Raw genomic sequence first — 24,046 nt, 5'->3', positions numbered from 1 at the left:
GGAGGGAGCCAATGGGATACTCTGATCTGAGTCCATCCCATGGACCTATTAAATGTCCATCCCCACGTGGCCCAGTGAAACAGGAAGTGGGCTGCGCTGGGTGAGGTTAACCAACATAATCAACGACTCTTGTCTTGACAAACCAAACAAATTTTTTGGTGTCGCTACATGAATCATTGGGAAATTATGCATAATTGTGTGATATGTCACGCCCACTGTCAGACCCCCTTTCGCTGATTGGCTTTAAAAGTTAATTACTTCTTACTTGTCCTATATTTACCAACCAACCCATCAGATTTGTTACAAATGGGTGCCAAACTAATTTAGATATCACAGACACGCAGAAACACAGACACGACTTTGGGAATGTAACAAATGATGACAAGGCGAATTCTTGCTAATGACGTGGAAACGTGAATACGTTATTAACCCTCAAACTAAATGGTCTTTTCAGTCATTTGACAAAGCCTTCAGAACAGCGCCTGGATGCACCAAACCTTCGTGGGTCGACGGTCTAACAGCGGGACAACACTGCCCCCTAGTGGCACATTTTGGAATAGCAACACAATCAAACTCCAGCAAGTCTTTTTTTCACAGGCATTCAGTTTAATTAATTTTCAAGAACATTTTTAAGAAGTTAACAAAAATCACAGGAGCTACATGGCCACGTTAGCATGTCGAAGCATGTTGTTGTACTAGGATAAATCCCAATGGCTTAATGTACCAAAAATATTATTTACACCACAAAAAAAAAAAAAAGATATCACATACAAGCACATTCTCATAAAATAAATTTGCACATAAAGAAAAAACATAAATAGCATTATTTTAATGAATGACATAACAAGTAGAGCTCAGCACTTTTTTGTACACATTGTACTGCACAGGTAGAAAATATGATTGTGATATATTGGTATGTTATTGATCAGCTGTTCACTGCAGATACGCCATCTTTTGGCATTTCAACCAAACGTTAACACCTTTCAGGGTGCGAATACAGGGCTGTAACATAACACGGGTTGTATCTTGACTACTACGCCAAGAAAGACTATGACTAAATATCATTATTCTTTATATTAGATTTATTTTCTTGAAGAGATAGCTTTGTCTCTGAGCAGGATTTAACCATTCAATGAGAAGTCTGGTTGTGGGGTTGCTTGCACTAGGATTCCTCCTCTCAGCTCCCAACAGGCCCAGCCACAAAGTCGATGGATCACCATAGGATGTCAGGCAGACGATAGAAGAACAAACACAGACTGGACAAGTAACCCATTTCAAGCCTCTATAGGATAAAAACCATCTTCACGGACAACGTGGGTATAAAGCTCATCTTCCAAAGTCACTTCGATTCTACATGAAAAACGCGTTTTGGGCAGACAGAGAGACGAGTATAAAAATCAACCATGGGGGATGGGTTGAGGAAGATACGTTTGAATCCGAAAAGACCGCCAGTGGACCGGATGAATCGAGGGGATGGTTCCGTTTCCAAGCGGCGACTAGAGAACGTCAGATAGTTCGGAATCAGAGTCTTGAGTCGTACATCGGTCGACACCCCCGTGTTGGAGATCGCCCATCTGATCGGTGTCGAGGGGAAGGGAAGAATAGGGCTGGACGTCTCGTCAATTGCAGCAGGAATTTCAGTTTGATTGGACTATGTAAACTCTCTCTTCTCTCTCTCTCTCTCTCTCTCTCTCTCTCTCTCTCTCTCTCTCTCTCTCTCTCTCTCTCTCTCTCTCTCTCTCTCTCTCTCTCTCTCTCTCTCTCTCTCTCTCTCTCTCTCTCTCTCCCACACACACACACACACACACTCACACAGACACACACATGGATACTATTGGCCTTGTCTCGCTGACCTCAAATTCTTTCTCTTAAGAAGATATTAATGTAAATGCACTGTACAAAATTATATAATGCAATAAGGTTATGGTTATGGTTATGCATATGTATGAGTTAAGTTACATACAATCTAAGAGAGAGAGAGAGCGAGAGAGACAGAGAGAGAGAGAGAGAGAGAGAGAGAGAGAGAGAGAGAGAGAGAGAGAGAGAGAGAGAGAGAGAGAGAGACTTTACTTGTGGTTATGCTTTGTTTTGCAGTACTTTCACTGTTGGATCTGTTGCAGGTTGTAATAGAACTTCTTTACCATGCTTTCCAAGCAAGCCAGATAAGCAAATAAACCCTGGCTTTATCCAAGAGTAAATTCTAATCCCCTTCCAATCATCTTTCTCAGAGAGAAACACTACCTTAATATGACCTCAACCACAAACCTCTTGATTATGGAGTATTTCTGTTAAAGGTCATTTTATCATAACTGCGTTCCCCGAGTGTTACTCGGATAAGCGCAAAGACGCATCTCACATCTAAAGAAACTCAGCTCAAAATGGCACATTTAATCTTACCAAATTCATCCATCCATCCATCTATCCACCAGTAAATCCATCTGTCAATCCATCCATCTATCCACCAGTAAACGCATCCTTTCATTCATTCATCCACCAGTAAATCCATCCATACATCCATCCAACCCCTCCGCCTCTACATCCAATTAGAGTCTCTCGTTGTTTTCCCAAACTCACAACTGAGGGGAGGGACCCAACAGGCGCGGCCTCTTTGTCGTCATCATCATCGTCGTCTTCTTCATCATCATCATCATCATCATCATCATCATCATCATCATCATCATCCCCATCATCCGACCCTCTCCTCCTAATCCCTCTTGGCCCTTCCTTTCCTCTTCCTGCGGCCCGGGTTCTCCTGGGGCTTGCTGTCCTCTCCTCTACCCGCTGCCGAGGCTCCGTTTGCGGCCTTGCTGCTCAGGCCGTTGAAGGTCCCGTTGGCCAGGGCTTTTCCCGCCCTGGAGGCGGAGGAGGTGGAGGAGGAGGAGGAGGAGGAGGAGGAGGCGTCGCGGCGGGGCTGCTGGCGGCGGTAGGTCTGGTAGTAGAAGTTGCCGAAGAGCACGATGAAGGTGATGGCGTAGCAGATGAGAGAGTAGTGCATCCAGTGGGGGAAGTCACAGTCCACGTAGAGGGAGAGCGCCGTGTGGCCGATGGTGACGTGGAACTGGATCTGGAGCCCGGAGGGGTGGAGGAGTGGAGGGGTGGGTGGAGTAAAAGAGGCAGTTATGATGAGTCTTCGCATTGGCTATTCTGGTTCTTGTGTACCAGACACTGTATACCCTCCCCCCTTACCCCCCACCCCTCTACACCGCCTCTTACGCATTCATTGTATGTTGCACGTCCTGGCACTTAAAAATACTACTTAGCATTGTGTAACATCTTCTCCTAGTTATCTTTGTTGTATATGGGGAATGGGTGAACCTAACAATTTGTTAGTGCTTGGAACCTGGTTATATGAACATCCTTACTGTAGCGACAGCGATATATATTGTTGTTTCTCCTTCTTCTGACAAATGTTCTTATTGTAAGTCGTTCTGGAGAAAGGCGACTGCTAAATGCCCTGAATGGCTGGGAATGATAAAGACGGGAGGAAACCCGAGCACGCTGAGCCTGACGTAAGAGAGGAATATCTTACCATTTGGATGATGGTCAGGTACTTCTTCCACCACAGGTATTTCTGGATCTTGGGTCCGCAGGAGGCCAGCCCATAATACAGGTACATCAGCACGTGGATGGCTGCGTTCATGTGTGCACCGAAGAATGCTGCACAAAGGAAAACATCAACGATTTTAAGCAAAAAATAGTAAAACAATTCTCATTTACTGAACATTTTTGATTACGAATAATCATTGTGTTATCTCAAGCTTTAGTCGAACAAAGATAGTCAGGGATCTAACATTAACAACACAGTCCTTAACACAAAACGTATATTTTATAGCAGTACTTCTGGGGCGAGATGGAACAGAGCATGGAAACCAAAAACTGCAAGGGCCAGAGATACGTCTTTCCAGGTTTTCCACCAAACCGAATTACATTCGCTTTCAGAAGTAGGTTTAATAATTGTTTGTCTAGAGTGGCTAGACTACATAGTATTGACTTGGAACCTTTTACAGAGATTTTTTCGAAGAAAGTCTGTGTCCATTCTGGGTGTTTTAGCTTGTCTTCTGTGTTCTTCAGCTCTAACTCCTAGATGTGCCTGAACGCTTGTACCTAGAGAATAAATGGCCCAGGCGAGAGAGAGAATTCCCCAAACGAGGGGACTAAGGGAAACGGGGAACCCCCTTCCCCGAACGAGGGTGACAGGCCAAACACAAATGAGTTAAAATACCCAGCGGAGCGTGTCAATGATGAATAACCAGAAGGGGACTTACACTGTCCCCCGGCCACCCACTTGATGCCGATCCACCAAAGGGTGAACATGGTGCAGTGGTGGTAGACGTGGAGGAAGCTGACCTGGTTGAACTTCTTCCTCAGGATGAAGAACACCGTGTCGAGGTACTCTACCCCCTTGGAGACGAAGTACCACCACAACGCCCCGGCCACCTGTCCCACAGGAGATATATTTGTGAGAGAGAGACACAGAGACAGACACAGAGCGAGAGAGAGAGGGAGAGTGTGAGAGAGAGAGAGAGAGAGAGAGAGAGAGAGAGAGAGAGAGAGAGAGAGAGAGAGAGAGAGAGAGAGAGAGAGAGAGAGAGAGAGAGAGAGTGTGAGAGAGAGAGAGAGAGAGAGAGAGAGAGAGAGAGAGAGAGAGAGCGGTGTATTCTTAGCAGGTAAGTACAGTGAAGACATCACAAGTCTGGTAAAATACATTTAAGGTATGTATGGTAGGTATGAACACTATAAAGGTTTTACAAAACCTTAAATCACTTAGATTCAACAACATTCAATTAAATTCCCCTTCGTCCTAACCTGAGCAACATCCCTGTTTCTCTGTATGTTACGGGTACGTAGCTACGTCATGGAGAGTAAGGAAAGAGAATATCTTGAAACCTAACCCCTTGCGTTCGTCTTCTCGCCTCCCTATCCCCAAATCTGATAACAGAAGCTGTGGTCCGTGAATGGAAAGGTCTTATGTTTCCAGAACCCCAATAGCAGACATAGCCGCAGACATATTTCAATGCACAAGTGTTGATTTAATATACCATTCTTGTGTATAATTACAACATTGTCTGCATAGCTTTGTTGTATACGGGGAAGGGGTTAACCTAACAATCGTTAGTGCTTGGCAGTGGTTTCGATGAACATCCTTACCGTACCAACAGCAATATAATGTTTCTCTTTCTTCTGACAAATGTACTTGCAACGTAAGTTACTTTAGATAAAAGCATCTGCTAAATGCCCTAAATGTAAATGTAAATGCATTGTTAAATACTATATTTATACATTTGGTTAGATTTCAGGCTACGAAACCCTGACTCACCCTGACTTCATTGGGGTCGTCTGAATAGTCGACGCGTTGGCAGATATAGCTGTAGCTAGCAGACCGGGCCGCCATGAAGAGCTGCAAAGAACCAACAAGCGTGTAAGTGAACCATAGACAGTAAGTTATGACATATGATATGGATGATGAGCTAGAAACAGGAAGAGAGGGAGAGACGGAGATAGGAAGGACGGTAGGATTGGCTTTAATAGGATGAACTAAAAAGGCAATGAGCAGATGGCTCATCACTGGTCTATCGAGGGGAGATCATCCAGCAAATTGGTGATCAGTGAATACAGAATACAGAACAAACACAACATGGATGTACTTTAATGTCCTCATATTTTAGTATGATATTCTGAAAAAGGAGGCCAATACATTTATTAAATGAATATACTATAGTACAAATACAGCCATATATGTTTCTACATTTAAAGGGGGAATACAGTGCCTGTTTTGGACGTTAAGGACGAGACGCCCACCTCTTTGAAGATGAAGAAGTTGAGGAAGACCATGCTGAAGTTGTAGACGATGAGGGTCTTGCGGAGCTGGAAGGGCTCCCGGTTCTTCATGTACTTGGGCCCCAGCCAGAGGAACAGCAGGTACGAGCTGCTGATGGCCAAGGTGGGGAGGGGGTTGTCCATCAGGGGCCATTTCTGCACCCTCTTGTCTGCAGGGGCCACAGACAGGAGTTTAAACACAGTGCTTTGAAACGGACGCTCGGTTGGGCAAGAGGTTCAGGTTTTCAATTGAATGCTTGTATTTTAATATTATTGTTATTATATTATTGTTGCATAAAATATATGATTTACTTTTTTTAAGTCTAATTCAAGGCTTAAAAAGCATTTGAAACGGCATGGACAGTTTCAGTTTCAAGTAAAACGGTGCTGAATATATATATTTTTTTAAGATTATCTCTTTCTTTGTAGCTTAAATCTAAAGCAGGTTTTTAGTGTTTAGCGCTGATCTTCTGATCTTTGTGCTGATCTGTTTTGCACTGTTTTGTGTGATCTTTCCTCTACTGTGGGGGACACCAGCTTGTGCGGTTCCTGAAGGGGTGCTGTGTTATGGGGGTTCACTGGGACATCTGTGGTAGGAGGGGCCTATGCCATTTATTGGGCCATAGACAAGATCCCCCATCCTGCCCTAGTATTACCCCCGACCCCCCCGTCACACACACACACACACACACACACACACACACACACACACACACACAGACACAGACCTCCCAACACCCCCCCTCCTAGTGATCATAGAGGAGGGTTTACATCCTTTACACCCACAAATATACGTCTTGTTTCATGTACAATCACCATTGGCAGGAACATGCAGCAACAATACAATTCAAATTAATGGTAATAACCGTGTGATAATGAACAATAAAGTGTGGCATTTTACAGCCCTATAATATCCTAGTAATAAGGTACAATCTATCATTACAATTCGATAATGTAATAGAATATATCAAAGCCGTAACAAATATGGTGTATAACCTTTTGCTCTGCATGATTGAGAGGTGTACAAACACAAGGCATATGCAGGGTACTAAAAATACCATAACACCAACATCTTTTATTTCTGAAGTCTCCAACACAAACCAAACGACCGAATTCACCTGCAATAGTGAGACTCCATTTGTAGAACTCAACCGTGTCGTTGAAGAGATGAGTGAGGATCTCCATGACTGTGGCCGGTGTCCTGAGGAAATTAGAGCGAGAGAGACAGACATGGGACATGAGAGAGAGACAGGTGAAGAACTGACAGAACTGTACAAAGATTTGAGTCCAACCTACCGTTAGACACGCAAGCATAGGCTTTTTAGAATGAGGTCAATGTTTGCATAGGCTTAATCCTTTTCAACGAGAGTTCAAATCGAAAGTATGAATCTGAATGCGAGACGAGTTCAACGTGGAGTCCTGTTCGTTCTCGTCAGTAGGCCTTTGCACTACTGACGTCTGGAGTGACTGGAAACACACAGCAGGCTGAAGACGGGAGGACGGTTGATGTGGAGACTTAAGCCCCCCAGGGTGCGGGACATGATGGATATAGTCTATAAGCCATGCAGGAGCCGGCATCATGTCGCACAAAGAGGAGGAGGAGGAGGAGGAGGAGGAGGAGGAGGAGGAGGAGGAGGAGGAGGAGGAGGCACCACCACCGCCGCGCAGATGTCAGCAGAATTTTACGCTTGAGCACGAACACATCGACCCGTGTAGAAGTAGGCCGATCATGGGCTTCTCGTGCTTGGGCTCCGACTAGGATTAAAAAATGAACTAGGTAGGACTTGGTGATCACGGTAGGACGTGTAACCAGCCTTGGTTTGGTTTGATGGTCCTAAAAAAAACGAGGCTCCATCTCCCCCACCTCCAGCGCTGCAGCATGTAGCCCACCCGATATAACCCACCGCATAGCCCGGCCTCCCATCGATCATCTGTTCGCTTTTTGGTTTTGCCATAAAGTCATATGCGGTCGAGAGTGATGTAACAACGTGCGGTGGGCATTCCTATGCGAAAAAAACGCGAATCGGTACAAATTTGCATCCTACTGCCTGCATTATGGCCTCCGACTGGAGTATTGACACCTTTCCCATCATCGACACTAGCAGCTCGTATACAGTCTATCACGCTGCGTCTTCCAATATTGGACATGCAAAAAAAATGGAAAAGGAATATTACACCACACAATGAATTTATCTTGCTTCAACCAGCTCCTAAATGACCGGACCATGCCCAAAAAGGATTTCCATTCATTTGAGTGAGAGTGGAGAATGCTCGCTGACTTACCGTGTCGATGGATAAATCTCCTTTAATGAGGACGATCAGCAGCCCACAAGGTCATGCGGTCTCTGCTGCGTCCCCCCCGGCGGTCTCTTTACACGGTCAAGGTGACTCGTTTCCTCGGCTGGACCGACACGAAGGAGCCGTCTGGATTCACGGCTGTAGTATTCCCGATCAGCGTAACAGACCCCTTCCCTCTGCTGTTCGAATGGCTGGGCAGAGATACGGAGAGTGGAGCGGAGAGAGGGTCCTGAGTTGAAGCGTTATTCCGGTTATACCGGCATGTCATTTCCGTGTCTTATTTCCAATGAGCTGTGCACGCCGGTCATCAATCCCCGGGGCGAGACAAGAAGACGACAAGTAGAAGACGAAATACAACGAAAATAATGCGGCATATGCAGTTGTCTGACGCAGAATATACGTCAGAAAATACCTGAAACCTGTAGCGGAAACGATTATCACTCTACCGGAAGTCCCTCCCTTTACCCCTCTGCTATCCAACATGAATACACTATATAGTTGTAGTGTAAATATATGCAAGCGAAAGCCCCTTCCTCTCTAGGCGCTAAACCACTGTGAAAGTCCCGCCCTCTCTATCGGAGCGGAACCAACGTGAAAGTCCCCCCCCCCTCTCTATCGGCGCCATACGAAATGTGAAAGTCCCGCACTCTCTGTTAAAGTCCCTCCCTCCCTCTAGTCCCATAACGCTTCTTCGCCGGCCCCCGCTCCGTTCGTTTTGTCTTGAGAGGAGAGCGCCAGGGAGCCGAGGTACCACCTGACGTGAAACCGATGGGAGAGGATGCACGGCACATGCGCACACTGGACACATCGGACACAGCAGCCGCAACTCCGGATGCTCTACTATCTTCCCCGGCTGTCACCTCTCTCTCTGTGGGGTTATTGTGGCGATCCACACGTTACATTCCTTTATTGTTCGGGTCTCCTTTGTGGGGTGGTGGTGTAGGGGTCCTAGCCGGGGCCGTGGGTGTCGTTTGGAGCTAACTTTGTGCAGTTTAAGGGGGATCCAGGCGGAATCACATCGGCTCTCTTCTGAATAGTGGTGGTGCTGGTGGCGGAGGTCTGTTCATTCGGAGGTCTGTGGTAAGCTACGGACGTTTTCTCGGTTGTATAGCCGGTGGTGAGTCGACGTTTTGGATGGAGAAGGTTATTTCAGAGGTACACTCGACACGGCGGTGAGGCTGAAGATGAGGATTTGGAGCACGGAGCATGTTTTCAGGTGGGTCCCCATCCGAGTCACGATGACATCTTGCTCAGATTCTGCGGCGATGGGACATTTAAAGCGATATGGTCCTCATTCCTTTTGAGTTTAACATGAGTAGGCTCTTTATACGCGTGTAACCGTTAGTTTAGTTGATACGAGTTCAATAACACACATTATATTACAGTTTGATTTACACACCCAAGTCAGTCAATGTTAAAAATGGATTGTAAAATGAGATGTTATGTCATAGTTTGGTGTTTGCTCTACTAGCCACTCTCTGGTATAGGCTGCTAACACTTGCAATGTAACCGGCAACTCTGTCATCCTTATCTGATCTGAATGACCTCTATGCACCTGTTCATTGATCTGTATCTAAGCATATAATACACTCAAAGTGTAGTAGCTTTGTACATGGGACTTTTAAGTCCTATGTGGAGGCCATTTAGAGTTCACCTGGAAATAAATAGTAAAATTAGCATCTACATATTTACATTTTAGCATTTAGCAGACGCTTCTTTCCAAAGCGACTTACACTTGTCAAGTACAAGTACATTTGTCAGAAGGAACAGGAAGAGAAACAATATATCGCTGTCGGTACAGTATAATAATACAATGCATCATACATAATTATAGTATTAATGCATCTATTAGTATCTAGTCGTATCTACAATTAAATAAATGTATTGTGGTTTATTCTTCATTTTATCATAATCGTACTCATTTAGTATCTGTATACATAATAATACATAGTAATGCATGTTAATAATGATACATTGATCGTCGCTACGATGTCTTGTATTGGTACGATATCATGTATTGGTACGATGTCATGTATTGGTACGATATCATGTATTGGTACGATGTCATGTATTGGTACGTTGTCATACCAACGTGAACATGTCATGTTCACATGATGTGTCGTTCTTGTTTCTGGGTTCTCCTCCGCAGCTATCCATGGGAGACGGTGATCAAGGCGGCAATGAGGAAGTACCCCAACCCCATGAACCCCAGCGTTGTGGGGGTGGACGTGCTGGACCGAGGCCTGGACACGGCGGGCCGGCTCCACAGCCACCGGCTGCTCAGCACCGAGTGGGGGCTACCCGGGATCGTGAGAGCGGTCAGTCGGTCACATACGGGAGGGGGGGGGGGCAAGTGTGGTAAATGAGCTTTAGCTGGAAACACTATGATACAAACATTGGATGACTGTCTCACGTTTGTCTATGTTTCTGTATCTGTATCTATTCATTAAACCTTAAATAAGTAGATAGAATTGTACGCAGGGGGGGTGTACAAACAGGGGTCTAGGGTGGCACATGCCCCCCCCCCCCCCGCCCACGAAATCTGGAACGCCGTACTAAATCTGCCGGACCTAAACTAAACATGCCCAGCAATTTGAGTATAACGTGGTCAAAGGTGCACTGATTAGCGCAGAGTTCCTAGCATAGTGTGAACTTGTAACACAGAGATGTCAGATGGTATTTAAGGTGAGGTAAGCTCACCTTAAATAGCATGAGGTCCTGATGACTCTGGGAGGTCGTCACATGGAACTGCACCGGGGACCTGCTTTAGCTGCGGTGTCATCCCAGGATCTCCGTCATTATTCCATCTGTTCCTCTGACATTCCCAGAGGCCAAATTATGGCATTCAACCATAAATTGTACAGTGGTTGTTCATCCCAACAGAACTGCAGTGTTGGGAGCTGTTTCTTTTTTGGGTGGATTGTCTTGCACTATCTCTATATCGTTATATCTATATCTAATTTTTAAGGGCATTTTTCCATCACGGTCCAAATTTCATTCACACAACTCCCAACAAACATCCCGTTCTTCAATTCTGAATACCATCCAAATTATTGTGTATGCCGTAGATTGGTCCAGAAGAGGTCAGTGACAGTTTTCTTTCCTGGTTCCTGTAGATCTTGGGAAACACTCAGACAAGGACCTACATACAGGAGCACTCAATAGTGGACGCCGATGAGAAGAAGATGGAGCTGTGCTCTACTAATGTGGGTAAACACACATCTGAGTATTGTTTGTTAAGTAAGTGTTTGTTTACAGAGTGGAACACCCTTGAGTCGAGATGAGTACACTGGCTTGGTAGTTTGACCAATCAAAAGGCATGAATTGTGTCTTCACCAACCTTCAGATCACTTTGACCAACCTGGTGTCAGTGGACGAGAGGCTGGTCTACCGACCGCACCCGGATAACCCTGAAGTGTAAGTGCACACGCATCTTCACTTCCTGTTTTCGTATAAATGGCCTCTTTGTTCATATGTTCATCCGAACCCGTGTGGCAAAGGTCCAGAGTGTAGGAATTAGTAGCAGAAAGCGGAGAGGAAATAACATTAATTAAAAACCTCTTTTTATCCTATCGGTTATAAATATGGATAATTCATCTCAATAGCGGTCGGTACTACAAGCAAATGTTTACTTGCACTGTGGTACCTGAATAGGTTGCTTTTATTAACACGACAGTGTGCAGTTGTATCACAACTGTTTACTTTAAGACAGCAACTTTCTCGGAGAGAGTGATATCCTACTTTTATCAAACAGCGAAACTACCTAAAACATGTACATGTATATTTCCAAAAGATGGATGAATTGAAAAATGCAAAACTACTTATCACAATCCCCTTTATATGCAAACTGTCATTTGCTACACTATTGTGATGTATTCAAAAGTTAAACTCCATTATAATCTAATCCTTTTATCACATAGAAACACAATAATTCTTATTTTCATAGGATTATACACAAATTAAACAGTGCCCCGTAAAGCCTTGCCCTGTGTGTGTGAAACCGACGGTTTTTGGTGATTGTGTTTATTGTATCCCCTCCATGCAGAACCATCTTGACCCAAGAGGCCATCATCACAGTGAAGGGCGTCAGTCTGAGCAGCTACCTGGAGGGAATGATGGCCAGGAGAATGTCCGCCAACGCAAGGAAGGTAATAGGAAAACACACACACAGACACACCTACACACACACAAACAAGCACACACAGAAACACACACACACACGCACAGAAACACACACAAGCAAGTACACACAAGTACATAAGCGGTGTGTTCTGTACATGCTACATTTTCACTTTTATTTTATTTTAACTTTAAAACTATGCTGGCTGAAATACATGGCAAAATCTAGAAAATCATTCCCAGCATGCATCAGTCATCTCTAAGCATGAGACCTCTGTAGAGACTTTTAACTGACATATTTGTTTATTTTATTCACAAGCTTTCTGTCCCTGACTCACACTAGTACATTTCCTAGGGATTTTCATTGAGCATGTACCTTACTTACCTACTTACTTACTTACTTACTTGCTTATTTACCTTAATAAACTCTCTACTAGAATATAATTTCCTACTTTCTGGCATGGGCTTTGACTGCTGTACTCTATCTGCCTCCTCTTGTGTGACCGCTAGGGCTGGGATGCTATTGAGTGGATCATTCAGAACTCAGAGCGAGAGAACATACCGCTGTGTGACGTAGGCTAACTCTGTAGGTAACCTCTCCCTCCGCTGCTCCTCGCACGCGTCCAGTTTTTTAGTTGTCAATTGCAACTAGCTTATTTTTACAAATCGAAAGTAGGTGTGTTTGTGTGTGTATGTGTGCGTGTGCATGTGTGTGCGTGGGTGTGTGTATGTGTGTGTGTGTGTGTGTGTGTGTGTCTGTGTGTGTGTGTGTGTGTGTGTGTGTGTTTGTGCGTGTGTGTGTGTGTGTGTGCATGTGTGTGAGTGGGTGCGAGTGTGTGTGTGTGTGGGATTCTGTGTGTGCATGCGTGTGTCTGTGTGTGTGTGTGGGTGTGGGTGTGTGTGTGTGTGTGTGGGATTCTGCCAAAATGTGTTTTCTTTTTGTACGCAGGACTGAGACGTACCTCTTCGACTTCATCCAGTGGCCTCTACTCAGACAGACAGTGGGGGACATCTGCCTGTCACTGTCCTTCTGCAACTCGGTTCATGTGCATTTTCTGGGACGGAGGAGTGTGTGTCGGTGTAGATCTGTCCATCCACACACTCTTCTCTCTCCTACCTCCTTTGTGACTTCACTCGGGCTACATAGAGCTAATCTACATAGATCTGCAACGCAACCTCAACTACCCATATTCGATTGTCTCTTGTCATAAGGAGTTTGGACTGGTCACAGCCTAACTAAGGCATGGCAGATTCCCCATCGATAATTTCATGTTTTTTTTTTATCATTCCTGCGTATTAGACACTCAATGAGCTAATAACGCCAGCTTGAAGATTATGCAGAATGCCATTCACCATTACTTTTTACCATTTGTCAATCGGTTGGTTTCATGTATTCGCCAGAGAGAACGCCATCAACAGTGAAAAGGGAACCTGAGAAATGTCTTAATTTTTTTGCTGCATATCAGAATCGCCACGGCCACAAGCCTCAGTGGATGCATGCGTGGGAGAGAATATGAGGAGGAGGCGCCTCTGCCATTTTTACATATCATCTCATTTTTAATTGATCACAATGTTCTGTAACGATGCATCACACAAGAGACTTCCCAAATTGGGACGGTGAACAGATGCCGGTGCTGATAATGTACAGTACATTTCAGAGATTTCACACATAATGTATTTAGATGCATGATAATAAATAGAGATAATTATTCAATTGTAACACATGTTATGTTACTTCTTGTTTCTCCGCCATTGATGCAGCAGTTAGACTCGGGGGGTGAGTTTGTATAATGCTAAATCCTCTGATAGATACATTGACAATACTGGAAAGATTAGGGAACGATGCCAATGTGTTGCCTTTCTTATCTAAACTAAAAAGGGATTATTTGGGAGCATTGAGATTGAACATATTTTTAATTGAAAGCCTGTGTCTTGTAACTCCCCTATTGTTAATCATGATTCTGCCAGCCTAAATGCTTCCACATTAATTACGTTTTCAATTAAGTGTGGTGTTTGTGTGAGTGTTGTTTGAGGGGGGGGACCAAAAATGGCAAGGGTTAATAGTAATACACACAACAATGAGTTCAATTTAATAAGATACATCTTTTTTAAGAACTACACAACTTACTCATTCTCGTATGTAAATTACATCAGTCGATCTTCGTTCCTATCCTCACCTATGGTCATGAGGGTTGGGTGATGACCGAAAGGACGAGATGAGTTTTCTCAGAAGGGTGGCTGGCGTCTCCCTTAGGGATAGGGTGAGAAGCTCAGCCATCCGTGAGGAACTCGGATTAGAGCCGCTGCTCCTTTACTTAGAAAGGAGTCAGCTGAGGTGGTTCGGGCATCTGGCAAGGATGCCCACTGGGCACCTCCCTTGGGAGGTGTTTCAGGCACGTCCAGCGGGGAGGAGACCTCGGGGAAGACCCAGGACTAGGCGGAGAGATTATATCTCAACACTGGCCTGGGAACGCCTCGGGATCCCCCCGTCAGAGCTGGTCAATGTGGCCCGGGAAAGGGAAATCTGGGGCCCCCTGCTTGAGCTGCTCCCCCCGCGACCCGACCCCGGATAAGCGGATGACGATGAGATGAGAATTAATTTAACTTAAATACCCCGACTTCAATAAACAAGTGTTAACACGTTTACAATGATAAGTAATCGCTAATCACTGTATCATCACCATCAGCTGAAACATATCTTAATATCTATCTCACTCTTCCTTCTCTCACCTTAATAGCCAGGCATCTTGTAGTTCATCTTTTGTCCAGCAGAAAGCACACGTTTGCTAAAAACTAACGGCAGCCCTGTTAAGGATGCCTATTCAGCCGTACACATTTTGGTGTGTTCAAATGCATGGGTCTTTATTTATTTATCTGAACGTAAATGTTGGGATGGTGTAATGTCTAAAACGAAGTTGTATAAATATGATAAAATAGTACATTTTGTGTTTTGTTGCCAGACATAGTGCTATTCAGTCATTATTGTTCCAACGATCTACCCTTTAGCACATTATCTAAAACGATACAAAATAGTATTGTATATTTTATCATTTATTGACTTCAACAGATAATGAAACATCAAATGCATTGCACAGCAGATCTCTTCACGGCTTTAACAGTGTCGGATCAAAGTAGCCAACCTGGCTAACAAAAATTGCACTACATTTTGCAATAAGTATTTGTGAACTTTGTACTCAAATAAGTATGCAAATCACTTTCTAGAAGCCAAAATTACACCACATAATTTGGGTTGAACAAAAGGGTTCAATGGTAGAAGATTTTTCAAAGTCAATTAAGTGTATTTATAAACAAATTATCTAAATAAAAAACAAGGTTCAACTGATTTTAGATTGAAAAGACTTGTTCAAAGTCAGTGAACTCAAAAGGGAATCAGATCCTCTAAACATGGAACTAAGAGTACGCATCAGAGCCAAAGTCACTCCATGTCTGTGCTTACATCTGGTATAAACATCGGTTAAAATTCTCTTTGAGAAGCATCACACGCTAGCTGCGAAATAACACATAACGAACACAAAACAAACGTCATTATCCATAGTATTCGTGTATAAAAGTGAAAAAGAAAGAGAGTAGGAAATCACAACGATTGTCGACGTACCTAAGTGTCACAGCATTCAATCCAATTACAAATTCCCAGTTCCCTTTCTGTAACATTCACCACTTGTATAAATAGCAGAATATGTTTCCTCCGTATCGTGTACAACTCATTGCAGATTTTTTTGAGAGGAACCTCTCAAACAGGTCCAATGCCACCAGTTGACCTTTCAACCCACTTCATCTCAGAAAAGCAGAAAGTGCTCAAATCTCAAGTTAAACTGTGCTTCTCAATCAATAGTCTGCAGCATCTCCGACACTTCGCCTCCCTTCTGTCGGTCACATCCGTTTGCGTTCCAACAGTAATCTCCCCTGCAAGTCCTTTACGACAGGAAACACAAGCATGCACCCTGCCTCCTGATCCAGCCTACCCAACGTCTACACACCTGGAAGGTTATATTGCACTGTTAAAAAATAAAAAGGTAAATAAAAGACTTTCTATGTACATTATGTACAGGGTAGCCTGTAGGGGGCCTCAGAAGTTGAAGAGGTCGATGAAGTCCTGGGGCGAGAGGGAAGAGGTGCAGCCCTCTGGGTTGTTTGCGGTGCATGGGTGCTTCGTGTCCTGGAAGAGGAGAGGAGGAAAGGCCGGGGTGAACCGCTGGTTAACAAAGAAGTCCCTGAACATAATTTGCCTATGCAAACTGGAGGACTGCAAGTCATGCTTGTCCCATGTCGGGCTACTTTGCGTCAGACCAATTGACGGCTGCTGGTGGGTGTGTGTCTGTGTGTGTCCGTACCTTCCAGAAGAGGATGTGGCAGTGTGTGCAGAAGTGGAGCGTCTCGCAGTACTCCTCCAGACGAGGGTAGCAGCGGATCAGCTTGAAGTACATCTTCTGCCACTCCAACTGGCCCTTCTCCGTCACGATGAGGCGCTTGCGGATCTACAGACCCGAAGAAAACAATGACAAATGTTGACTTTGACAACAACACAGGATTGACTTGATGAATGCACAAAAGAGGAAATGCCTAATTCTGAAAATGAAATGAATGTTGATTGGTGTGTGTGTGTGTGTGTGTGTGTGTGTGTGTGTGTGTGTGTGTGTGTGTGTGTGTGTGTGTGTGTGTGTGTGTGTGTGTGTGTGTGTGTGTGTGTGTGTGTGTGTGTGTGTGTGTGTGTGCGACGGTTGATGACGGTTTGTTAATCGGTGTAAATGTTTGACTCCAATTCACAGATCGACAACATGCAACTAAAAACATCAATTAATCAATTACCTAGGAGTGAGTGAGTGAGTGAGTGAGTGAGTGAGTGAGTGAGTGAGTGAGCGAGCGAGCGAGCGAGCGTACCTGTCTGTCGGTGAAGTGGTGCTGGCAGAGCCCCTTCCAGAGCAGCCGGTCCTCCGATAGGACCCCCAGGTCGGGGGTCACCTGGCCCAGGCTGACCAGGTCCCGGCCATCGGACAGGCGCTGCATGATGTTGAGCTGGACGCTGGTGGGCAGGTCGCTGAGGTTCAGGCCTTCAGTCGTCGGCTGGAGAGGAGGAGGGATGGAGAGGGTTAAGGGTTAAAGGGTCCATCACGTTGAGAACTTTGATTCATGACTACTTTTCTCATACAGTAGGATACAATATTTATAGTAAAACAAACAAAAAAACAGAAACTGTGGTTCTTTGAGTGTTTTGAGTGAATATATTTTTTTTTCACCCAGAGGAAGTGAACAAATACTAATTTGAATTCTGACAGCTTCTAAACTGGATAAGTCTATTCAGGCTATTGTTATTTGCATCTGTAAAGTTGCTCTTCCAAAAGTTAAAAATACCTGCCAAACCGTTAACACAAAGTATTTCCCAGACAATATCTGAATAAATTATCCATGGATGTTGTGACATTGTGGTTACTATGACGACACGACGAGGCCCTTTGACATAGTCCTACCCTGTTGATCTGGATGATGTGACATTGTGGTTACTATGACGACACAACGAGCCCCTTTGACATAGTCCTACCCTGTTGATCTGGATGTTGTGGCATTGTGGTTTCTATGACGACACGACGAGGGCCCTATAACGTAGTCCTACCCTGTTGATCTGGATGTAGTGACATTTTGGTTACTATGACGATATGACGAGGCCACATAGTCCTACCCTGTTGATCTGGATGCAGTGACATTGTGGTTACTATGACGATATGACGAGGCCACATAGTCCTACCCTGTTGATCTGGATGTTGTCCAGCTGCTGGTGCCACTGCGTGATGCTGTCCATGCGGTGCACCCAGGTGCTGATGTTCCCCACCAGCACCGACTTGCCCATGTCCTGCACCAGGCCGCACAGCGACCGGTACAGGGTCTGCAGCAGCTCCTTGATGGGCCGCACGTTCTGCTGGTCCAACAGCACTGTGGGGGACCGGGAGGGAAGGGGAACAGTGAGGTAGGGGAAGCCAAACCGCGCCGAGATCTGAGGGAACCACGAACAGGGGGAACCCAAACCACGCGAGAGCTGAGGCCTAAAAAAAAAAAATGTTTGGTTCCAGTTTCCGACCGACCCTGTCAATTTATGTGCGACCCAAATTATTTTTATGAGTTTTATAAAAAAAAAAAAAAAAAAAATTTTTTTTTTTTTTAATGTAATTACGTTTTGGTACAGCACCTCTATAATTACGTTTTGGTACAGCACCTCTTCATTCTGTACAAGGATGAGCGAATTTTCTTGTTTTTAAATGAAAACAAACTACCTATCATTCGCTGCCGCTGGAAAAAAATAAATAAAAAAATAAAATAAATTCCCTACCTACCCATGACCTCAACTGACAACCAACAGGAACCAAACTTTCTTTTTTTTTTAGGCCTGAGATCGAGGGGGAAATGTGACGATAACTGGTTTTAAATATGCGAGAACTGCCGCATTGAAGGTTAAATAAATAATCGTCTGCAGTGTTGTTGGTTAAAATAAATATTGTGGTCTGTTTTATCAACTCTGATTCCTCAGGGAGGAATCGTACATAAATGCAGAAAAGTATGACTATTATTGCGGATGTTGAAGACCATAATATTTTCGAGCAAACGCATACGCACACGCACCAAAACTCTGATATATGAAAATATACAAGTTTGACCGCTCCCCTTAACATCCGTTACCACCAACTTCAACTTGTGTCAATGCAACGAGTATCGACAAACCTGTATTTAAATCCTATCATTTAAATACAGGTTTTGGTTCCGTTTTTCCCATAACCAACGTCACGCATAATCCATGGAAAGAACAAACAGTTATGAATTGCTTAAAAACATGTTATTGAAACAAGATTCTCAGAGTCTCCAGGGATTCAAACACAAACACACACTCCATAATATTATTAGAACCACACGTCGTGCTTCCGAATATTTGGACATAGGCTTTCAGGAAGCTACCTAAACAACCTGAATCACTGTTTAGCACCAGCACACGGGGTGTTTACACTCGGAGTACTCGATGGGCTCTGGAGTATGTCTGTTCTGTTACTACTGCGCAAATAAATACTAATGAGTCCCCCTTTAGATGGGGTCAGGGTTTCTTATGTTGAATGTTCCAGCCTTGGGTTTCAGCCGTCTAGTATGTTGTTTGTGTGTGTATGTATGTAGTTGGAGGTATCAAACTTATTTGCCATGTAGCCATCCTGTTGTATTGTGTTGTCACTTAGTAGTTATTAAGTAATGGAGATTCACTAACAGGGGGAGTTAGGGGTATTGGGCTATTCAGAGTATGTGAAAAAGAGAATAAAAAACAGAAAAAAAACATGAATACTTCAGAGAAGGTCAAGCCCACTTTTTCAAAACCTCACCTTTCTGGACCACTCTCTCCAGGATGTTCATATAGTTTTTCTGGGCCACGCCACTGAGCGAGGGGAGCTTGGACTTAGCAATGAGCTCCAGGAGCTAGAGAGGGACACAGACAGAGAGAGAGAGAGACGGTCAATCTGGTGTACAAGTTGACCAGTTGTTTGTCCTTCCAGGCCGAGCACAGCTATGGTGAAGCCCTCCCTGCAGCCTTGGATGAGCAACCGACGATTTAGCCTGAAGGTAATAAACATCCACCCCCCCCCCCCCCCCCCCCCCCCCCCCACCTTTACACAACACCAGTTTGACCTCAGTCAGGCTGTGCTCCTTTGTGGGACGTCCTGAACCTGAGCTTTGTAAACCAAGCCAGGACAAGAACACTGAGAACCAGGGGATCGAGGCCAGCCCGGAGAGAAAGATCGAGAGAGCGAGAGAGTGAGAGAGCGAGAGAGCGAGAGCGAGAGAGACTGGTCCCGGTCCAGCTCTAGTGTTACTAATACACCCCCCCCCCCACCCCACCACCACCAAACCCAACCTGTAGCTGTCCTCTGATACGGTGATAAGTGAGTAAGACGGTGATAAGCGAGTTTCTGCATGGAAAGCGTAACTGAAATAAAAGGCCTGAAAATTAAAAAAAAAAGTTGATCCGCTCCCAGCAGTAATTCGGTCGAATGTGTTTGTATTGTGGGACATTGCGATTTCTCCAGAAGAAATGCCAGCATCTGGAAGAATTGCCCTTGGGTGGATTTAGGGGGTTTTGGTTGGATTGAGTGGTCAACCATGTTCGGAGAAAAAGAGAGAGGAATGTCTTTTTTGACTCTTTTGTAATACTGATTCAGATTTAATGGTTTACTGGTTGGGGGGGGGGGGGGAATAAAGTAAGGACGTCATGATGAAGCATAACCTCACTGCGAAAGAAAAGATGAGAGGGATAAACCGTCCCCCGGCTGGGGCCTCTACTTCAGAAAGAGGTAGAGAGACAAAGAGACGGAGCCAGAGAGAGTGATAAACAACACAGGGAACTATGGGACTGCATGAAAGAGTAAGGAGCGAGCAGGGAAAATAAACAACAGGGGCAGGAGGTGAGGGGGGGGGATTCCCAAGTCATCTGATTCCCAGGTCTGGTTTCCACCCCCCATCCCTCTCCTCCCCACCGGCAAGATCATCATAATATGCACACACACACACACACACACACACACACACACACACACACACACACACACACACACACACACACACACACACACACACACACACACACACACACACACACACACACACACACAGCAGCGGAAGTTCCATTTACCTCCCTTCAACAGCTGCTGGTACTTAAGACTACACCCCCCCATTGAAAAAAGCCCCACAACAAGGTAGCGCACCCAACTACAAACCCCCTCCCAAAGCGCAGTGACCTTTTCCTGCCAGATTAAACCACGTCTCACTCCCTCCCTCCCTCCCTCCCTCCCTCTCACTCTCTCTCTCCCCCTCTCACTCTCTCTCTCTCCCCCTCTCCCTCCCTCCCTCCCTCTCACTCTCTCTCTCCCTCTCTCTCTCTCTCATGTCTGGACTTGTTCCTGCTTTTCCCCTTCCTCCTCCCAGCTCACATGGGAAAAACATGTGGGTATGGCTGGCCTCACACATGCAAACACACACACAAACACACACACACACACGCACACACACACACACACACAGGCAAGCACACGCACACATCAGTCACCCTGTTCCTCCACGGGACACTTCCCATATCTCCCTCTCTGCAGCGGCTCTCAGAGAGGAGCCGAGGACGGGCTGGCGTCTGCTGGAGAGCCGAGATAAGAGGACGCATGACCGTGGGCCCCCCACCCTCAACACACACACACACACACACACACACACACAGAACCTCGGCCCGGGGGCACACTGTCGCTGAATCCCTGCCCTTTAAACAGGTCCACAGAGGCGTTGCTTAAAACACCCAAAACATACAGACACATTGTGTAGAGACCAGAGAGACAGACATAGATGGATAAAGAACGAAAGAACGAAAGAAACAAACAAACAAACAAACAAAGATGCGAACGAAAGAAAGAGAGCGAGAGAGGGCGAGAGAGAGACACTTAAAGACAGGAGGAGAACTCACTCTGACGATGTAATTAAATCTCCGGGTGTCCTTGATGGCGCTGCAGAAGTCCAAGCGGTTGAAGGCTTCGCCGAGCGTGCAGTAACCATGACGCTGGAAAGAGAGAGTGAGACATAGATAAATAGAGAGAGACAGACAAAGAGAGAGAGACAATACCCCAGGGTGTTAGGTTTCAAAAATATAGTTTTACATTCAGGAACAAAGGTTGGATGTAGGCAATGTGTCAATAATACATGAGAATAGATGGAGTGTATAGGACGATTAACTTTACCTCTTTTGTGCTGCCTTTATGAACATAAATCCATTTCTCCATGTGGAAGTCTGAAAATAAATAACATAAAAGTGCGGCATTGAATAAGCGGAGGTCATATGATGTTGACATGGCATGCATGTACTACAAAATAGATAAATAAATACAGAAATCTATGGTTGATGGCCGCATAATTTATGATGGGGGGGGGGGGGGGGGGGGAGGTGGAGCTGGAGGGGGGAGGTCAACTCACATGGGACCTTGCTGTTGTTATTCATGAGGTCCTTCTTTCTCTTCTTGGCGGCCATGTCATAACCGAGGGAGAGCAGAAGGTTATCCTGGTTGAAGGACTCTTGTACCACCTTCTGGTTGTAGCGCTCGTTTTTGCCCTCGCCCTCATACTCGTTCTCCTTGTTGTTGTCGCAGTAACTGCAATACGACGACATAACCACTTTGATTACTAACTATTATTTTAAGTACCAGTCAAATGTCAGCCCGATAATTGTTATACACACACACACACACACACACACACACACACACACACACACACACACACACACACACACACACACACACACACACACACACACACCTTAGCATAAGCCTGTCTCTCATGTACCACCGTGAGGTTAGGTGAGAGTGACAGCGTAAAGTTAAGGCCAGTGCCTGTCATGGGGACGTCAGGATGTGTGCTTGACCTGATCACATTCGATCGGAAACATTAATCCAGCCACTAGTAGGGCAGGTTAGTGAGACTATATATAGCGCAGTGATTACCAGGGAGCAGTGCATTGTCTGACAACAACAAATACGCAGTAAAGAAAGACGCAGTAAAGAAAGTGTGTCTTTTTTTAGAGGTGTGGGGGGGGGGTACAATGATGTCTGCAGGCTGTGTTTGGGTATTTCAAAAATAATGAGATGTTGATGCTCTGTCTAACTGACGCAGTTTTACACCACAAGACAAACCTTTCAGCTGAGATGTCCATGTTGTTGTCCGATGTCGTCTTTTTCCATCCGTCTTCAGTTTTCACCCAACTCTGACCCGGAGACCTCCAATCCTTTCCGAGAAAAGGCATTTTGAGTTGTGCTTTGCTGGTTGATTAAGAATAAAAAACAATCCAAAAACTGATCAAAGTAGATGATGCAGGTTCGTTCGTTTTGAAAAGCTGAGCCTTATTTCCTCGTTCTTATGTACTCATGCTTTGTATGTGTTTGTCTGCCGTGTTGTCAGTGCGCAGCTGTTCTTATAGCCTCCGACTGGAACCCGGAACCATTCGGGCTCCGCCCCCTCTGGAAACTTTCCTGCAACACGTGGCTTTGTTTATCAGCAGGGGCGTTGCGCAACCTCTGGGGGACGCTGAGTGTTGACTGTTCAGGCGTTATGCCTCCGTGTCAAGCCTGGACGAAAACTGAAAAAATTGGCAAAACTTATGCCGATGTATGAAAAAAGTGGCAAATAGGCTGGCATGCGTCGAATAAGTTATGTTTGTATAAGAATGGACGAGTAACGTATACATTATGCACAGTATACACTCGTTATGCATACGGTATAGGCCTACGACCCAAATTTAAAGAAAAAAAAATGCATTTTATTATTCCAGCGCATGCCAGCGTTTCTCTATTTTATGTTTTCCAAATCGTCAAGGTATGATTGGGGCATTAGGGCTTTTCATTGCGATATTAAACGGTGTGCCCAACCTACCACGTGGGCCTACACGTTTAGTCCCCTTGATTCACTCGTTATTCACTCACAGGGTTTTTATAAATAAACGAATTGATCTTGCCACGTTACCATAGGAGATGATTGCATTTTCTGTTCAAAAAGGACTGCTGATTAGATTGAGTTTTTGTAGCCCTTGGACCTGGTCCGGTGTTATTCTATCCAAATTGTTTAGTAGGTACACGTTGGATCATCGTTAGATAGGTCTGCCTGATATTGCGCTTCCGTCAGACAACATTGTGTGATGGAAACCGTTTCAATTTAAATGAAGAACATGCACATGATTCCTTATGTTGATAATGATGATTTCTGAGTTAACATACTCAAAACTTCCAAAGGACTATATTTG

The 24,046-nt window shown here is 44.9% G+C and overlaps 3 protein-coding genes across 5 annotated transcripts; 1 reads left to right on the top strand and 2 right to left on the bottom strand.

The window, feature by feature from the left end:
• Window positions 1–583: 583 nt before the first annotated feature.
• Window positions 584–8,565, bottom strand: elovl4a (ELOVL fatty acid elongase 4a). The gene is made up of 7 exons (XM_030370060.1): window positions 8,101–8,565; window positions 6,936–7,018; window positions 5,800–5,987; window positions 5,318–5,398; window positions 4,266–4,437; window positions 3,530–3,657; window positions 584–3,064 (listed from the first exon to the last, which is right to left on the bottom strand). Exons 2-7 carry the CDS (start codon window positions 7,000–7,002, stop codon window positions 2,705–2,707), a joined length of 996 nt encoding a protein of 331 aa, XP_030225920.1. The 5' UTR covers window positions 7,003–7,018; window positions 8,101–8,565; the 3' UTR covers window positions 584–2,704.
• Window positions 8,566–8,762: 197 nt separating this feature from the next.
• On the top strand, window positions 8,763–13,954 carry prelid3a (PRELI domain containing 3A). Of its 3 annotated transcripts, none has more exons than XM_030370064.1 (7): window positions 8,763–9,331; window positions 10,265–10,433; window positions 11,232–11,321; window positions 11,462–11,532; window positions 12,161–12,263; window positions 12,745–12,824; window positions 13,184–13,954. In XM_030370064.1, exons 1-6 carry the CDS (start codon window positions 9,300–9,302, stop codon window positions 12,814–12,816), a joined length of 537 nt encoding a protein of 178 aa, XP_030225924.1. In that variant the 5' UTR covers window positions 8,763–9,299; the 3' UTR covers window positions 12,817–12,824; window positions 13,184–13,954. The 3 variants fall into 3 exon arrangements, with proteins under 3 accessions (XP_030225924.1, XP_030225925.1, XP_030225923.1); XM_030370063.1 differs by having other exon boundaries at window positions 8,767–9,331; window positions 12,745–12,820; XM_030370065.1 differs by lacking the exon at window positions 12,745–12,824 and having other exon boundaries at window positions 8,764–9,331.
• A 1,313-nt stretch (window positions 13,955–15,267) lies between these two features.
• Window positions 15,268–23,243, bottom strand: fbxo32 (F-box protein 32). Its single transcript, XM_030370058.1, has 9 exons — window positions 22,944–23,243; window positions 22,228–22,403; window positions 21,996–22,045; window positions 21,725–21,817; window positions 19,605–19,698; window positions 17,996–18,180; window positions 17,134–17,316; window positions 16,587–16,730; window positions 15,268–16,411 (listed from the first exon to the last, which is right to left on the bottom strand). Exons 1-9 carry the CDS (start codon window positions 23,051–23,053, stop codon window positions 16,322–16,324), a joined length of 1,125 nt encoding a protein of 374 aa, XP_030225918.1. The 5' UTR covers window positions 23,054–23,243; the 3' UTR covers window positions 15,268–16,321.
• Window positions 23,244–24,046: the final 803 nt, after the last annotated feature.

This window comes from Gadus morhua, chromosome 11, assembly GCF_902167405.1.
Source record: "Gadus morhua chromosome 11, gadMor3.0, whole genome shotgun sequence".
Lineage (NCBI taxonomy): Eukaryota > Metazoa > Chordata > Actinopteri > Gadiformes > Gadidae > Gadus > Gadus morhua.
Note: the sequence above shows the minus strand (reverse complement) of the source record. Positions and strands in the feature narration are given on the sequence as shown.

Excerpts from the sequence above, each read along its gene's own strand:
- elovl4a (XM_030370060.1), bottom strand. The coding sequence starts at position 7,002 with ATGGAGATCCTCACTCATCTCTTCAACGACACGGTTGAGTTCTACAAA. Across the intron at positions 5,399-5,799 it reads ACTTCTTCATCTTCAAAGAG|CTCTTCATGGCGGCCCGGTC; the intron begins GTGGGCGTCTCG and ends GGTTCTTTGCAG. Across the intron at positions 4,438-5,317 it reads ACGACCCCAATGAAGTCAGG|GTGGCCGGGGCGTTGTGGTG; the intron begins GTGAGTCAGGGT and ends CCTGTGGGACAG.
- prelid3a (XM_030370064.1), top strand. The coding sequence starts at position 9,300 with ATGAGGATTTGGAGCACGGAGCATGTTTTCAG. Across the intron at positions 9,332-10,264 it reads AGCACGGAGCATGTTTTCAG|CTATCCATGGGAGACGGTGA; the intron begins GTGGGTCCCCAT and ends TCTCCTCCGCAG. Across the intron at positions 10,434-11,231 it reads TACCCGGGATCGTGAGAGCG|ATCTTGGGAAACACTCAGAC; the intron begins GTCAGTCGGTCA and ends TGGTTCCTGTAG.
- fbxo32 (XM_030370058.1), bottom strand. The coding sequence starts at position 23,053 with ATGCCTTTTCTCGGAAAGGATTGGAGGTCTCCGGGTCAGAGTTGGGTG. Across the intron at positions 18,181-19,604 it reads GGAGAGAGTGGTCCAGAAAG|TGCTGTTGGACCAGCAGAAC; the intron begins GTGAGGTTTTGA and ends GGTCCCCCACAG. Across the intron at positions 16,731-17,133 it reads ACCACTTCACCGACAGACAG|ATCCGCAAGCGCCTCATCGT; the intron begins GTACGCTCGCTC and ends TCGGGTCTGTAG.